At 25.9% G+C, this 17,581-nt stretch overlaps 1 protein-coding gene across 1 annotated transcript; it reads left to right on the top strand.

The window, feature by feature from the left end:
* The first annotated feature begins 11,948 nt into the window (after positions 1-11,948).
* LOC132920650 (uncharacterized) lies at positions 11,949-13,069 on the top strand. The gene is made up of 2 exons (XM_060983199.1): positions 11,949-12,509; positions 12,686-13,069. Exons 1-2 carry the CDS (start codon positions 11,949-11,951, stop codon positions 13,067-13,069), a joined length of 945 nt encoding a protein of 314 aa, XP_060839182.1.
* Positions 13,070-17,581: the final 4,512 nt, after the last annotated feature.

Raw genomic sequence — 17,581 nt, 5'->3', positions numbered from 1 at the left:
GCCGGCGGACGTTTCGGCGCGCATGGCCACGCGAACCGACGGCGGCGACGACGACGACGCCGCCGCCGCCGCCGCCGCTGCTGCGTAACTCGTCCGCCGTTGTCGGTCGTGATCGTGATAAATAATAATAATAATAATAATAATGACTATGCGTAATAATAATATTATTATTACACCAAACCTAAAAGCAGATAATACATGTCAGTGTATACGCGCGACTATAGTGACGGAGAGGGGGAGAAGGGAGATGAGCCCCCAAATATATTATATTGGACGATATATTATTATAATAGTCACGGAAAATGTTTTCTCTAATTGGGTGAAAAATTGGCAAAGAACGACGAGCATGTTGTTCGCAAGACTGTTTTTCAACAATCTGGCTACAGGTACTTAACGTCGAAAGAGACGCTGTCTATTTATTAAAGACATACCTATATAATTTAAGATAATATATAGAACCTTATTTTAATTGTTTGTTTGGCATAATTTTTACTTCTTTACCGTTAATTGCATGTTTCGAATACATTTATAATTGTATAGTGCATACTATTGTTAAATCTTACATTTTTAGTATAATTACATCAAATTACGGTTTTGAATAAAAACTAATTTAAAATCCCGAGTAACGACTTTTCAGTAAAAATAGTAGACAATTTTGCACAATTCACAAAATTACGATCGCTCGTTATTATTTATTATTTCGAAAATAATGAATTATTTTTTATGTTTAGATATATTTATGTTATTTGGCTAACATTGTCTGCATATATTTATAACTTAAACATTCACAACATCGTACTTGTGAATATTATTTTTAAGATTTTTTGAGCATAAAAATTCATTATATCTATATTCTAATGTACAATATACAATATAATATAGTTTTCTCATCGCTGTCATCGTTTTTGTTATTGTTATTGTTGTTGCTGAGGTTTTCTAACCACGTGGTAGAGTGAAGCACGATAATATTATTGTTCCGAAGGTCTTAAACGAACGACCGTGTCGATCCGAAATCCCGCGAAAATATGTTTACTTATGCCCCCAACATTAATTTTAATCGTCCAGGAACTACACGCGAAGACCTCATCGGGTTAAATCAGGTAACCTAACCTAACCCGACCGACTCGAGGGTTTCTCGAACTTAACGCGACCCGTGTCTATTATATTTGTAGTAAGTGTGACCGTCGTCGTATCTTAAAAACGTACAAATAAAAATCAAAACCATTTCCGAGATGTGCATGCCGCGATTTCAATTTATTACCCATGTAATGAACATAATGTTTAATATAATAAATTATATTATATTATTGCGTTATTGATAAGTGCATAATTTCAAAATGTGTCATCGATGGTTTTCGAATGATGCTTATTCAAAAGCAATGAATTAAAACGAATCAACATATTATGCATTAATGTGACTTTGTTTAATGTACGTTTTTCGTGCTTTCCAACAATAATAATATACACGACTGGCCGGTTTTTGCTATGGTAAAAATCAATATTTTTTCATTATGTTATATTAGTTTACTATTAATGTTATTATTTTTATTTAGAATAAATTGGATACCAATATTAATTTCAACAAATTATATACTATAGGAATAGTGTTTATTTAACTACTGAAATTAAAATAACAAATTACTAAACTTACATTTACTACAACAAACACGATTAATTAATTTAAAATTTAATTATTTGAAATTAATTGATGTTTTGTCGATATAGTTCCATACATAGATGATAATTAATAAACAATTATTATACTGTTAACTTTACAATAGCGCTATGTCTGGTTATAAATTAAAATATTTTTTGTAGTTATTTATATAATGACAGGATAAATGGCATTACAGTGTTAAGTTATACAAACACCTTATTATACAAGTTTATGTTTCATAAACAAATGCTTGACGTATACTTTCGATAACCAAATTCGCCCCATTTAAGAAAAGAATAATAGTGTGCTTACTTCAAAAATAATATTTTATTATTTTTATAACTTTAGCATAACTGTTAGAGCATTTTATATCTTCGTGTTGTTGATGTATGAATGCAAATTGTCATGAATTGTAGTACGCACTACACGGTGTCATGAGACTGACAATATGATATATGAATAGCGTTTTCGCATTCCTTTAAATAATTTGTACCTTTATAGCTATCAACACGAACCATTGTATGCAAATATGCTAATTTACAATGATTACTCTGAAAGTTGTGATAAGGTTTAAAAACTAAATTATTACAGAATGAAGTTTTTTATTTCTTCTGATTTTAACTATAAATTGTTTTTCATTTTATAATATTTTTGATTTAATTTGACTGAATTGTTTTCAATAATACTTGATAAACGAGATTTAAATGTGAATAACTATCAAGTTTTATCATCCGAGACGAAAAAAATCATTACTGCTGTCATATTTCTATTCTGAGATTTTAGTAATCTTATTATAGATTCTAATCAAAACGAATAACGTACTAGCTGGTATAACAATAATTTTATTTTATCGCTAGTTTCTTTGAACTTTTTACTAGACAGAAGTACTTCAGAATAAGTTGTATGCAGATCAAAAATTGAGTTTATACATTACTTTGAAGAGGTCATTTTTCGATTTACTTTGTTGCAATAGTTTTTCTTATTGTTGAGAATAACTATCAACGAGTAACGACCGACGACCGTCGAAATTTTTTAAAGAAATGTCAATAAGTGCAGTCTGATTATAATCAATTTTTTTTTTTATTTTTTAAAGTATCAACTTTTCAATGATTTATTGACTACAAAGTACCGTCCTACTGTATATTATGTTATTTGTTTTATATTTCAAATTTATCTATTAATTATTTTTCCACACTTTACATTGAGTATAACGTTAATTTTTATAAATATACATATAAAATCTTTCAGCAGAAAAATATATTTTGTATAATATTTTTCAACCAATAACATAATAAGCTTAATACGATAGAATTGGATTAAATATTGATTTTATTTTGACTTTTATAATACCTAATCTAAATGTGTTTATACAGGAAATCTATACTTCACAACTTCCGTCGTAGTTATTTATCTTCAATAAATCTTCCTCTAAATAATAGTCAACAGCCACCACCATATTCACTGTTGTATGGACATAAATCAAATTTAGATGGTGTAAGCACAAAGGTGATTAAAATTATTTAATGTAGTTTAGTGATTTATGGAATATTATTAAAGTATAATTCAAATAATTATAAAATTACATACACTCCGTAATTCAATTAATTATAGCTGTGTAAAGTTTAGTTTCAGAAACAATATAAGGTTTAATTTGATGTGATCTGTGGTTTTTCAAATTGTAAAAATTATATTAAAAAATCTTACTATGTATATAATTTTTAGAAAAATATATTTAATACGGTAAAAATATCTATAACAAACATTAAACTGAATGTTTAAATGCAATTATCATGTTTAACGATATGAATATAATATTATAATGTATACTAATTTTTCAATTTTATAGATAGGTTAATAAATTATTTTATAGGTTCAACTATTATTTTAATTATAAGTACAACAAAATTATTTTGTACGATTTAACATTTTTGATACATTTGCAATCTATATTTTCATAAGTATTTTAATTTTAATACCTGGTAAGTTAAGTTAGGATCAGTTAATATTTTAAATAGGCAAATTTCTAACAAAAAATTACGATAGTATATTTACACAGTAACTTAATTTAAAGTCCAGAATATCTGGACTATTTTATAAATAGGACTGATCAGTTTTTTTATTATTATTTCTTAATATTAATAGGTCTACGTACCTACTATCTACCATAAGTAAAGCTTATACGTTAACCTTTTAAAGTATTCTCATATGGCCATATGGTTCCATATCCATATAAAAGTAGAAAACATTTTTTTTTTTGTGCATAGATATATACAATCCAGACAGTGTCTCGCCCTAGCTCAGATGATGGTTTAAACCAAAAATATCTGTCAAATTATTTAAAAAAAAAATCATTTAGAATGAGTCACAGATGGGTAGGATGGTAAAAGTATAAAATTGAATCTTATGTGACGGATTGTCCATGTGCTGTGCAAAATACCCAGAAGGGAATAGAACAGATGAAAATATCCAAACACGTACAATAATATACAAGAAAATTGAATAAGTTAAACAACTGTTCAGGTACCTACATAATGTATGGTAACTAATGATTGATGCATAAAAGACAGCGGTGGTCTGGTCCACCGAGACGCTGGTAGATTTCCCAGTGGGTCAATGCCTAATGTACCTGTTAACAAAATTAGATAAAAAAAAAAAAATTTTGAATACGTTTGTTTAAAATATGTTTCTGATTATTATATACTGGCTGAACTTAAAATGATAAAATCATTACCTAACTATTTTGTTATAACAAGTGAACTTTAAAAAAAAAAAAAAAACGTTTGTTTTATTTTAAATATACTCGAAGCCAATTTTAAGAGGAGACACCGGTAAAGAATTGCCCTAGGCAAAATCATTATTTCATACAAAATGAACAAAATTTAAAATCTTCTATGCAAAGAGAAACATTTATCCCAAAAATTATTATTAATTTTCTCAATTCTCATTCACTTTTTGTATTGCCAATATTTTTTTCATTTTAAATAAAGAAAAATAAATATCTAATTACTAAATATATTAGATAATTTATTTTTGGTAATTAACTATGAACAGTACAACTAAGACCGTAAGACTGAAAAAATAGGTGCATTTAGTATAAATAGATAATATCTTAAAGTAATATCAAAAAAGGTTAATATTGAAATTCCTATACAGCCACATGAAGATACTTATAATGGAAAAAAAGATACTTTTAATAAACTAACTAAAAAGCTAACCACATTTTGTCACATAAGTTATATGTTCAATATTATGATTTTTGTTGAAAATATGCAGAATTTACAAAAGGAATTTTTTAATATACTTTGTTTCTTTTATAAACAATATATAGATGTGGTCACTCTAAATCTAAATCCCACGTACCTTTTTTAGTCGCTGTCCAACAAATAATATATGCATTTACTTTTAAAACATAAGTTAAAAAAAAATAAGAACGTACAGTATAATATTATAATCCTTATAGTATAGTATCACAAATTAGCGATAAAGTGAACTGTTTCATAAATTGTGTGTATAATACTGTATAGCCGTATAGGTACTTCGTTGTTCTACAAAACCATAAATAGTTGAATAATCGGTTCCTGGCCGTATGTCATTTCAAAATCCCCAAACACCCCTGTGGTCGTAACAATTACTCATTTAACGACCAATAGAAAAATGGTTGAGATTGATCGTTCTCTATATAATCTTCTAATGTATTTCTCTGGGCCATTTATTGTTTTCCAAATTTAAGCTTTTCATAAAATTTCCTAGTACACATTTTCAATACTAAAAATGTTATCACTATAAAAGTATTAATAAAAGATAGATTATATAACAGTTAAACAATTTAAAAATAAAATTATATTTTCTGAAACAACTATATTAGTTATCTGATCAATGTTTAATAAACATTTAAAATTACTTTAAAAGTTTTAATCAATGAAACAAAACTTATATAACTGCTTGACTCTCGTATTATCCGTGCAGTGTACGTATTATTACAAAAAAAAAAAAAAAATACTAAATTTGTTTTATTAGGTAAGCCTAAACGCCCTAAACAATACTATCTTCACTTACAATCGTTTTTTTGAATGTGATGATTTATTATTGCTTTCAATATTATATAAATATTTTTAACTTTCTGATTTGAAACACAACCGTGGTCGATGAAGCGAAATAGTGACTATCCAATGGCTATAATAATTCTTTTCACACTTATTAGATACCTAATTTAAGTTTGAAAAATATATATTGGTAATATGTTTACAATATTGTAGAACGGTAAAAAGTAAATAATCAATTATAACAAGTGGTTAGTTTAATTTATTTATTTTTATATAACACAAATGTAGACTGAGGAAGGTTCTCCTCTAACCTAACCTTAAAGTTTCTTATCCATGTCGTCTGTTATAACTATCTAAACTAAAAAAAACTAGTCAGTTTGAAATTAGTTACCAATTTTTTTCAAATCTCAATTTCTGAATTTGATTACATTTAAATTTAAATTTTCAAAGATTTTTTATTGCAATAAGATTTTCAAAGTATAATAATACAATATATATAATTTATGTATTATAGATATAATTTAAAATAGCATCAAATATAAGAAAATATTCGTAAGAGAATTTACAAGTTCAAAAAGGTTTTAAAATTTAAATAAGAAACTTTTTTAAACGAATTGTTTGTTATTTTTTTGATATTTATATAAAAATATAGCACAGCACATAAAACCATTCTCAATAAAAGCAGTATAATACTAAATATGCATAATTATATGTAAACCCATTTTAAAATATTACTCTATTTATATATGGGTATATTTTATTTTATAGTTGGATAGATATAAATATGTAATCAATACTAATCATATAATCATATACAATTTCATTCATGCATACTTGAAACCTAATGTACCTATCTATACTAATTTATTTATTACCTCTATAATTTACTTACCTACTTAATCTTGTATTAAAATAATAATATTAATCGTTTGCAACTTAATTGTCAAAAATAAAATTATGTATAGTACATTTTTGTACCATTGTTGTGGCTGTGCCTTTTTACTACTTTAGAAATATTTGATAGGTAATTATAAAAACTAATGTAAATCTTATGTTCAAATTGTAAATAAATATAGATATATGTAATCAACTTTTAATATTATATTTTATATTATCACTATACAAAAACTATTGAATACTAGTTGATAAAACTACGATGATAAGTTTTCAGTTTTGACGATTTTCTAGAATCTAGATAAATAATGAATTTTCAAACAATAATATCAAAAATATAATATAATTATTGTTTATTTACAAAAGCATTCAATTCCCCATCAACCAAATGCAAAGCAATACACATAAAAGGGTATGAGCACATTTACTGCCCTTAATGTTTACGAAAAAAAAACACATTATCGTAAACCAATAGCTCTGAGAATCGACTATTATACATTTATACGTATTTTATAGAAATCTAAAAGTATGAAGTCTGAATTATACTAATATTTGTTTGGTTAGTTTATATTATTTATTCACCATATTATTATTTATCGTATGGGTACCATATTATTTATACTTGGCCGTTTAATCAGAAATTGCAGATATCTACTATTTATACGAAATCCAATTTAACCAATAATTCATTTCAATAGTATTTATTCAAGAGAGATTATATTTTTGAATTAATACTACATATATATATGTGATTTTGAAATAAGTTCATTAGCACTTTCTTCGTCACCACAAAAGATGTTTATACATAATTTATAAGTTCCTACTATACTTACGCATTAAATATATTTTTATTGTATTTTATGTATTATTTATTTATTTATCTTATTAAATGCGTTGTACTTTCGTTACAATTTTACATATTTTAGGTAATCGTTATAGCATAGTATTATAATATGTATCTACATCAAAAAGATATTTTAATGTATTATTATTATTTACACAAAACTATAGTCTTCTATAATAATAAAATAACAAGCACTTGTACGTTATATTATTATACGTATACTGTCGCTTAAAAGATCACATTATAACTAAAATATCAAATATTAATTAATTGATTATATAAACAAATAATTATTGTTTATAATTTGATTTTATAAATATCTAATATAATTTATTATACTGGCCCAGTGACGTACAAGGATGCGTTATGGATCATATTGTTTTATTTAATTAGCAACGCAGAGTATCAATAAGGTGTCTAATAATGAATTTGATTTTATGACAAACAATCACTGTTCAATTTAATTTTTATCAACTCAGCAGTATCGATAGGAACTATAATTAATTCAATATTGCTGAAATATACTTCGTGTAGCTCTGTAGCTACTATACCGTTAGGATAGATTTTACTCTTGATCTGTATATTATTTAAGTACTTTGCATGTATGTGACATATAAATAGTATTATTAAAAATTATAAATATTACAAATATCGTGAGTCAAAAATTGAGATAAACGTATTAAATGATAAATGGTACAAAATTATATGATTACGTATATTATGTAATAGAATAATATTACTTTCACACAATATTGTTTTAGACAAAAAGCAAACACCTTTGAGATACGATTAAAACATTTGGAACACTTAAATCTAGATAACATTTTTTAATTTCAAATAAATTTATTTATATAAAACAAGTTTTCAGATTTTTAGAGCCAATTTCAAACCATATAATATGATAATATAACACGACCATAAAAACCTCGCCATAAACTATATACGAAGATTGTTTTATATGGCATATTTAAAACTAAACAAGATGACTAAAGGCTAAAACTATATAGTACGCTATATATGAAATATATTTTAAAGATTTGTTTACTTCAATTTATTTTATACGAGATATCATGTTCGAGTTGAGATATTATACCTTAGATACTATATAATGTATAATACATTTCTTCGGAAACAAAAGTAATAGGATATTGTGGAATATGAATACTATAGGTATAGTGCATACTACATTCATAATATCGTGTATAATAAATAAATAAAATTAATATAAAATTTGGATAATAATACCTTCGTCACAGTTAAAATAATTATTTTGAAGAAAAAAATGCATACGGAAATATAGCGTCGCTTACTTTATGTCAAATTGAAAATTAGACCCTCAAATGTATTAAACCTGAAGTTACCTACGTCCTACGTATTTTAAATAACTATATGAAAAACAACACAACATGTTTGTGGGAGACCCGGCTTACAGTTATACAGTATGCGTGTAATCTACAACCACAGTAACCTAAATGGTTAAAATAGTTCTAAAAGTACTCATCCAATCATATAGTTAGATACATTATATAGTGTCTAAACCAGAGATAGCAAGCTTATGATACATGTGTCACGCCATGACACACGCAACTGTTCAAAAAAAGATCATTTGTAAGTATTTTTTAGGTTTAATAAGAAAAAAAAACTTGATTACATCAAATTAGTTTGTACGCAGAGAAAATAAAATTCAACCAAAATTAATAAAAAAAAAAAATAAACAACATTTAGAGACGGCGTAGCTGTGAACCCGGCTTTAATGACTATAGCGGATAATCGCGATAATTTCCGTCAGCCAATCTGAGAAAAAAACTGTCGTCATTGACCTTTTTCTCGCATCAATGTGGTTTTGGATAAAAAAAAGCATTTTTTTTTTTTTTGTATATTGACTCAATGTTGAGAAAACCTTATTATATTGTTTTAACTCTCATACGAGATTACTCCACTTTTCTTACCGATATATTTATTTTTAAAATCTAAATATGACGTCGATAAAACCGTATCCTAGGATAGGTAGCAATTGAAGTACCTACATTAATATTTATATATGTGAAATGACCTTTCAATATCATCTTGCTACCGTACGGATATTTACGTGGATTTTATAGTTAATTTCATAAAACTTGGTAGAAACAATTTAAAAAAAATATTATTAAAATTAAAAGTTATAGTATAGAAATAAAGAGAAAACTATTATTTTTTATTTAGTGTATAAAATAAAATAATACATTTATTTACTTCTTTTTCCCATCATAATATAATTTAAAACTTTTCAACTTTTCAACTAAATTTCAAATATTTTTTTGAATCATTATCAATGTAAATTCAAAAAAAAAATTTGATAAACAAGTTTTTCCAATAATGATACTTTTTTTATCATAATATTGTATTATTTTAGTATACGTCCATTTGGATATAATTATAAAAGTTCAACCAATTGTTTTTGTGAGATAACATTTTATTTTAGTTTCAAATTTGAATTTCCGTGTTTTTACAAAATTACCATCGAAAATAATTAGTCAAATAATGAACAAGAATAACAGTTTTTTTTTACATTTAGATACGTAGATAATATCTTACATAAATATGTATATTGTATATTTATACACATCATCATTTATTTTGTAATTAAATCACGCTAAATATAAAAGTAATATAAAGTGAAGCAATTATTTAAAATTTAATATTTTAATCAATTTTAATCAATTACTATACAAAAAGGTGAGTCACATTGGTACTATAATGTTGTACAATTGAAGGTGTCAGTAAATTCTATAATGGATGCGTTAAATTTGAATTCAATGATATTACGAGTATATTGATATATCCTGGGGCGTTCCAAGGCTTCCCTATTTTGGGGGGAGTGTATCAGTTTAAAAATTTGATGACTACATGAAAGTGACGAGAAAAAATAAAGTTATAGTTGTATATATTTTTATGTGTGAGTAAAATTCTAATACATAACAAATGTACGTACTAAAATATTCTATTATTATTGTGTATATTAAAACCATAAACATACCTATATATTTTGTCAGAAAAATTTATATTAATAATATTATATTTATTTATATTAAAACCAAAAACATATATATTTAGTCATACAATTATTTCTAATTAGATTACACTAACCTGTACCCCGATACTTACATGTAGCTTATATTTTCACACGCCGATGTTTGAGAAAAGATCATTCGTTAACAATTTCTGGAATATTTATTTCATCTACAATAACTCGAACTGAAAATAGAACCAATAAAGAATCAAGTCTTTCGTCAATCAATGTCGCGCGTAAGTGATTATAAACTAATTTTTAACGACTAAAAGAATGTTCGCTGGATGCAGTTATTAGTACTAGCTTAACAATTCGAAATGCTCGTAATATATTAATTATTTCCTTAAAATATTAAACACGTATTATAGTAAATAATAATAATTATTAATGCATATATACATCTTTTGAGAATATTATAATTGTGTATAGTAAAATTCATAATATATTTAAGAGTTTTAAGACCCTCCCTCCGGATAATTTTTGTGAATTATAACAAAATAATTCACATCGTTATCAATAATTTAAATATGTAATCCCGAGTCCCAACTAAACTTGATCTTCAAATGTCTAAAAAAAAAAATTGTGCTTCTTATATATACTTTTTAATTTTTTTGGTTTCAGTACGAATTACGTGTGAGAAACTTTATAATAATTAAACCCTTAACTACAACAAAAACCATACATCATAGTAAATTCAACAAAATCTTTCCGTTCAGAATCCAAAATGGATAGTATTGTTTAATGCCTTACATTATCTCATGAAGAAATATTGCTATTAGCCGCATGTACATGAATAATTATGAATCACTACACGTTATATCGACCCCATGACACGGTAATAATTTCCAACTCCCATATCTTAGTTATTAATATTATTAAAATAAAACAATAATAGCTATTTTCTCTGGCGTATTACTCTATACACAAGAAAACTTAAATTGTAGGTATGCTATATGCTCTAATAAAAACTTTGTCTTAGATTTTAATTAAAATACGTAGGTATTTAATCTTATCTGATATTTTTAATGCGCAGATTCAAACAATAGCACATGTTATTTTACTACATTTAAGATTCTACGTACTATAGCCAAACAATACTTCTGATGGGTTTGAACTTTTACTATATAGTTGTTATTCGAGTTTAAAGTTATAATACACTCTTTTGGGTACCTAATATAATATTAATTAATATTGGACTCAGAATAATCTCAAGTACAATATAACTACTTAATAGTTTTAAATAGTTATCATTAAATTTAAAAAAAAAACTTTTCTGAGCATTGTTTGTGTTAAAAAAATTTTATATAACAATTCTTTTATAATATTTATATTATTTATATTTTCAAAACTATAAAATAACTATCCTGTATATTGTTGCCATGTAAAGCAATTACAAATAATTATTTTTTAACATAATGTTAACAAACAGTAAAAATACGAAAGATCGTTCCAATTTTAAAAATGATAACGGTAAATTCTATTAACGAATTACCCGATGACCATGAAGGCGATTTAATAAACGATACCGATAGTTCAACCTCGTTTAATGATGTTATGTACTCGCCACAATGGAACCGTAAGAGTTATATTAAAAAAATACCGAACAAATTAATGAAAAACAGTAAAAGTATTGTTGATATGCAAATGAACAAACAATCATCTTGGTGTTCTTCAAAACTCAAAATTTCTAACGAAGAACCTCAGTCATTTCATCGATCATCATCTGCGCATACTCCATTCGATAGTCCATCCATTGATGAAAGCTATCATTCAACTAGTTTTCAATCAAATCAAAAGCCATCGAATTCATATCCTTCATCACAATACACAAGTTCTGCCGATTTTTTCAATAATAATCCATTTGTTAATAAGTTAAAAAATCCAACCATACCGCAAAAATATGGACATTCGTATTTTGATTCGAACAGTTCATCCACGGACAGTAGCAACGCCAATTTTGAATTATTTTTTCCAGAAAGTTCAACAATTTCAGATTCGTTTTTGGATAATTCGGAAACTCAAGTAATTGTTATTTCGTTATACTTATTAATTTGGGCATAAACATTAAACATTTATTTTTATACAACATCATTCAACATTTTAGCAAAGTATTAAAATTATAAATGTTTTAAAATATAAAAGTTTTTTTTATTATTTTGATAAATATTATATAATCAAGTGTACTGCATTTAATATAGGAAGAACATAAACCATGTTTAGAAACGCATTCAAAGTATAATTCGCAACATCGATTTCATTGGTCAGAAAATATAGAATATTGTTCTCCGTGGGTGAGACTCAGGACAAAAGAAATATTTAACTATGTCAATGGTATTTCTGAAATGAAGAAGAAATCTAAGATATTAGAAAACGATAACGAAACAATTCACGAAGATTTAAAATGTAAGGTCATTTGCGAAGACTGTAGTGAAACCGATGATAATATCACGTACGAAATCGCAAGTAAATTGTGTGATACGTTTTTAAAACAGGATGAAACAAATGTGTCTCAATGTCCAAATGATAAACATTTCAAATGGAGTAATCTCTACCAAAAGCTTATAAATTATGAACAACTTTAAAAAAAACCTATAATCTATGTACTCACGTAAACGTATGCATATTTGTGTGCATCTATCTAAATGTTATACGTTGAATACCGTTGATGATTAATTAATTAATATAGTTTTGAGTTCAGAATAATGTCAAAACGCTTGATCTCTGATTTCTTTTGCATACGTTTAATATTAAAACTTGTATTGGAATTCATAGAAACACAAATTTAGTTATTACTGTATTATTAAACAGATTTAAAAAATGTTTTATATGTATATATGTTGATAAATGTGGGTAGGTACATTGAATTTTACATTTCGATAGTATAATATTATTGTGTGGCAAAAATAATCATAAATAATTATATTGTAATTATTTTTATTTTTTAACTCCCTATACCTAGAACTATTGTTAAGCTTAAACTTTTTTCCACATATTAAATAAAAAACAAAAATTTAATTAAGTCAATGAATTAACATTTACTATCTACGTCAAGCGTGATTCTACAATATATTATGATGACTAAATGTGTTATTTTATTATTTATATAATCTGACAAATTATTATATACGATGATAAATGTTAATACGTTGTAACATTGTACAAACAATAAAATGATGGATATAAGTCTATATATTATTATATGAATACCAATATATATATATATCATATCGTATACATTATACACCTCATAAATATATTATTATATATTATACACGGTAGTGGTATACTGGTATGTACGTGTATGTATAAAATTATGTGCAGTAATATTTTAGTTTATTCGAGTGCTTTAGTTCTCGCTACGTGTTGTGCTATTTTAGTAAACCATAAATACAGAGAATTTGACCTAAACTTTCACCAAGTATATACCCTTTGTCATTATAATTCAAATTATTTAAGTTTATACCATAAAATGTCGGTTTGTTCACCGAATACTTTGCATAATGTTATTGTTTACGCAAGAGAAAAAAATTACGTTCAGTATTATTCTTTGAAATAACTTGGTTTTTGACAGTTCGATATATGTATATGTGTATATATATATAATAAATAATTGATAGTAGATAATTTATTATTTTTACACTCTTTTACGTAATTAAACAACAATTGATACCACAATAAAAGTAACTTATTACTTATTAGAATATTATTATGATACTATGACATATTTTTAAGATTATGAATCGAAATGTGACTACTAACTGTGTGAATAACACAGTGTTTACAATATTTGACTTTTAAATTAATTTATTCCTTAAGTATTTTACTGTATAATTTAGTATAGTTACAAAGATAATTTTATCAACTAATTAACTGTATCCAATTAATGAGCAGACAAATGATGTTGTAATAAAATTCCTTTGAAAAGTTTTGTCACTAACATGAGATTATAACAATTAAACAATATTTGCGGACTTAGTGGACTATAAGTTTATAACCATTGTGAGATAACTTTGAAGTTAAAATAACATAGCAATTTTGAATTACTCGATAATAATTAATTTTAGTTTATTATTATTAACACTTAAAAACCTTTGCTAAGATTTTAATAATTTTAATAACGCTTCCGATATTTAATTTATTTCAACAGTACTGGAGACATAAAGTATATCTAATGCATATTTAAATTTAAGTCTGGAGACTCGTATCAAACATTGTTTTTGGTTTGTTTTATTTACGACCACTATAAAATCAGTTTGTTTGAACGTTTTGAATTATTTTATAATACATCGTTTTCAAGCAAAGCTCTTGCGAGTCGTACAATAATTGTCAATGTATAATTTGTTATCCTTATTGATTTAGAATGTCTATAGAAAAGATTTTTGTGTTTTAGAAATAACGGGGCTTTGAAAGTCACGTGTAACCCCGTGGTGATATTGCTATATCGATTGTATGTACAAAACGAACACAGATGGCACTTTATATTGTAGCTATAACTAAATAATAATGATAGATTATATTCGAAAATGCATATAGTAATAGTCGTATCTTATCTTTGGGGAATACCATGGAAAACTGCGAAGAAAAAAAAGTGGCGTTTTCGGCAAATTTCTCATCATCAGTTTCCGGTGTCTCGCGAAATAGGAGCTCATTTCACTGTAAATATGGGTTAGTTACACGCACGCATAACATCGGCCGACCGCACAAACATGATTAATGAATACAATCTCGAATAGGAGATGGCCATTGAACCGTTCTACGGTCAAATAACGTCAGGCCGAACAAAACGTACACACACACGCCGATTTAAGGTACAACCCCCACCCCCTCCGAGCCAGCTGTTCGCCACCACGTACTGCACAATGTACAATATAATATAGACATGCGCAGACATTAATTTCAGCTAGGTCATGGCCCAGGCCCATATACCGCGGCGTTGTCTATAGGCAAATTGTAGACCGCGTACAACTATGGATAAATAATTCTCGTCGCCGTTCACTCGGTGGGCAAATGGGAACAGTGACATGGCGTACGTGCCTTTACACAAGTATATAACTTTTGCATGCGCGGGAGCCGTAAAGCATTTATTCTAAAATAATTGTCATGCCTTGAAAAAAAACGATTTGTACATGAAAAAAAAAATTATAATTGAAACTCAAGCTCCCTCCTCTCCCATCGCCAAAAAAAAAAATTAAGTGTACATATGTTTGGTATTTATATATAATTTTTCTTATTCAATCATTTTATTTCATTTTTATATTAATGTAAATAATGTAATATAACATGACTTTACTATTAACATATTTTAATCATTCAAGCAAAATATATTCTTTTGTTTATATGATATCATGTTATCGTTATGAGGTTATTTTGTCAAGTACATTTTTAACTGTATTCAACTAAATTAATTGAAATTACTAAATTATTACGTCGTTTTATTTAATTAGTAAATATTAATACATAGGTAATACAGGTATTATATAAATAGTCCACACGTATATTAAATAACATTATCAGCGTTGTATGTTTTTAGTACCTAAAACAACTTTATACAACTATAGGTTGAAACATTACAGTGATGTTTTCTATGACATCATATTGATGTTCCATTTTAATGTGTAAAGAACTTCATGTTTGGTCGTTGTATAGAAGTTAGAAATAAGAGATGTTCAGTATATTATATTTTATAAGTGACATTGTTGTGGTATAAATACGGTCACAGGGATGTTTTAAATACACTTATGGAACATAATTTGTAAATGTTATATGTCTCATCACAACATCCCAGAAACGTCTGTGGTACAAATTATTGCACAGTGGGCTGTTATATAAATTACCTAGGTATGTACCGTCGTAAAATGTATACCTACACTTGAAATCGTATACCTACTAAATTAATTACACTATAAAACTCAATTTTATTTTTTATCTGTAACTATTTGTCTTTATTACTTCTTCAGCTGCAATGATAGGAATATATTGTTTTAATATCGCTGTATAGACCCGAATATGCAGCCCATAACCTAATGGCGAATAGATCTATCGTCTATATATTGTGTATAAATGTATAATAAAGTAGTAAATTATCAATCATTTATCATACTAAATCATAAAGTATAGTAAATAGTTGTACTATTTCAAATTCGTAAATTTCTGATATAATATATATATATATATCAAAATTCGTTATAACGAAATAACTATATTTGTTTTATGAATATGAATAATAATATTATATTCTTAATATTTTTCTAATTTCATAAAATGTCTATTAATAAATTGGCCATAGTGGATCTTACACCCCACATCACCCTACTTTATAAGTCAATATAACGGTAATACATAATGAACATAATATAAAATAATTGAATATTTTTATATTAACAAATTAAATGGCCTTTAGTATTATCATTTTTGTGACACATATATTTTGTCCACATGTAATTTGAAGAATATATAAACCAATATGAATAAGAATTAAATAAATTATTAACTTACCTACAACTACAGACACCGGAAAAAACGATAAAATACGCCGCTAATGACTATGTATTATTATTCAGTATATTGTGATATAATCGATGATGCTATATTTTCAACGTTTTAAACAGTTTTATATTTTTTATTTAACTCAAAACTATTATTATTATCTACCTATAAACTCTTTATCTTTGTTTTCAAATAAATCAATATAACTTGATGCCTTAAAAAACTATTTTTGGAAATTGTTTTTGAATTGTGTTATATAATCATGATTAACAACATAAAACCACAATCTCAATGACCTAAATTTTTTAATAACAATCTTTTCAAAATATGTTTATTTGTTTCATTCGTCGTGATAAATAACAAGATACGTATATCTCAGTAGCTTCATTATAATTGCCTTTGTTTTAACTAGCCTATTTGTGTAGAGTCTAAAGCTATAGCTTATTTATATCATACTGTGTACCTATCGAGTTGATAAAAATTAAAAGTTATAATTTTATCAGCAATTCCAATAAGTTATTGTTATGCTTAAAATATTTTTTAAATATTCTTGTTAATAATTATATTAAATATTTGTTATTAATAACATATTTTAAGTGTACAAGAAA

The sequence above is a fragment of the Rhopalosiphum padi genome, chromosome 2, assembly GCF_020882245.1.
Source record: "Rhopalosiphum padi isolate XX-2018 chromosome 2, ASM2088224v1, whole genome shotgun sequence".
Classification (NCBI taxonomy): Eukaryota; Metazoa; Arthropoda; class Insecta; order Hemiptera; family Aphididae; genus Rhopalosiphum; species Rhopalosiphum padi.
This window is presented reverse-complemented; position numbering and strand designations above follow the sequence as displayed.

Bases quoted from the DNA above. Each gene is read 5' to 3' on its own strand.
- LOC132920650 (XM_060983199.1), top strand. From the start codon at position 11,949: ATGATAACGGTAAATTCTATTAACGAATTACCCGATGACCATGAAGGC. The intron at 12,510-12,685 runs GTAATTGTTATT...CATTTAATATAG, and splicing joins TGGATAATTCGGAAACTCAA to GAAGAACATAAACCATGTTT.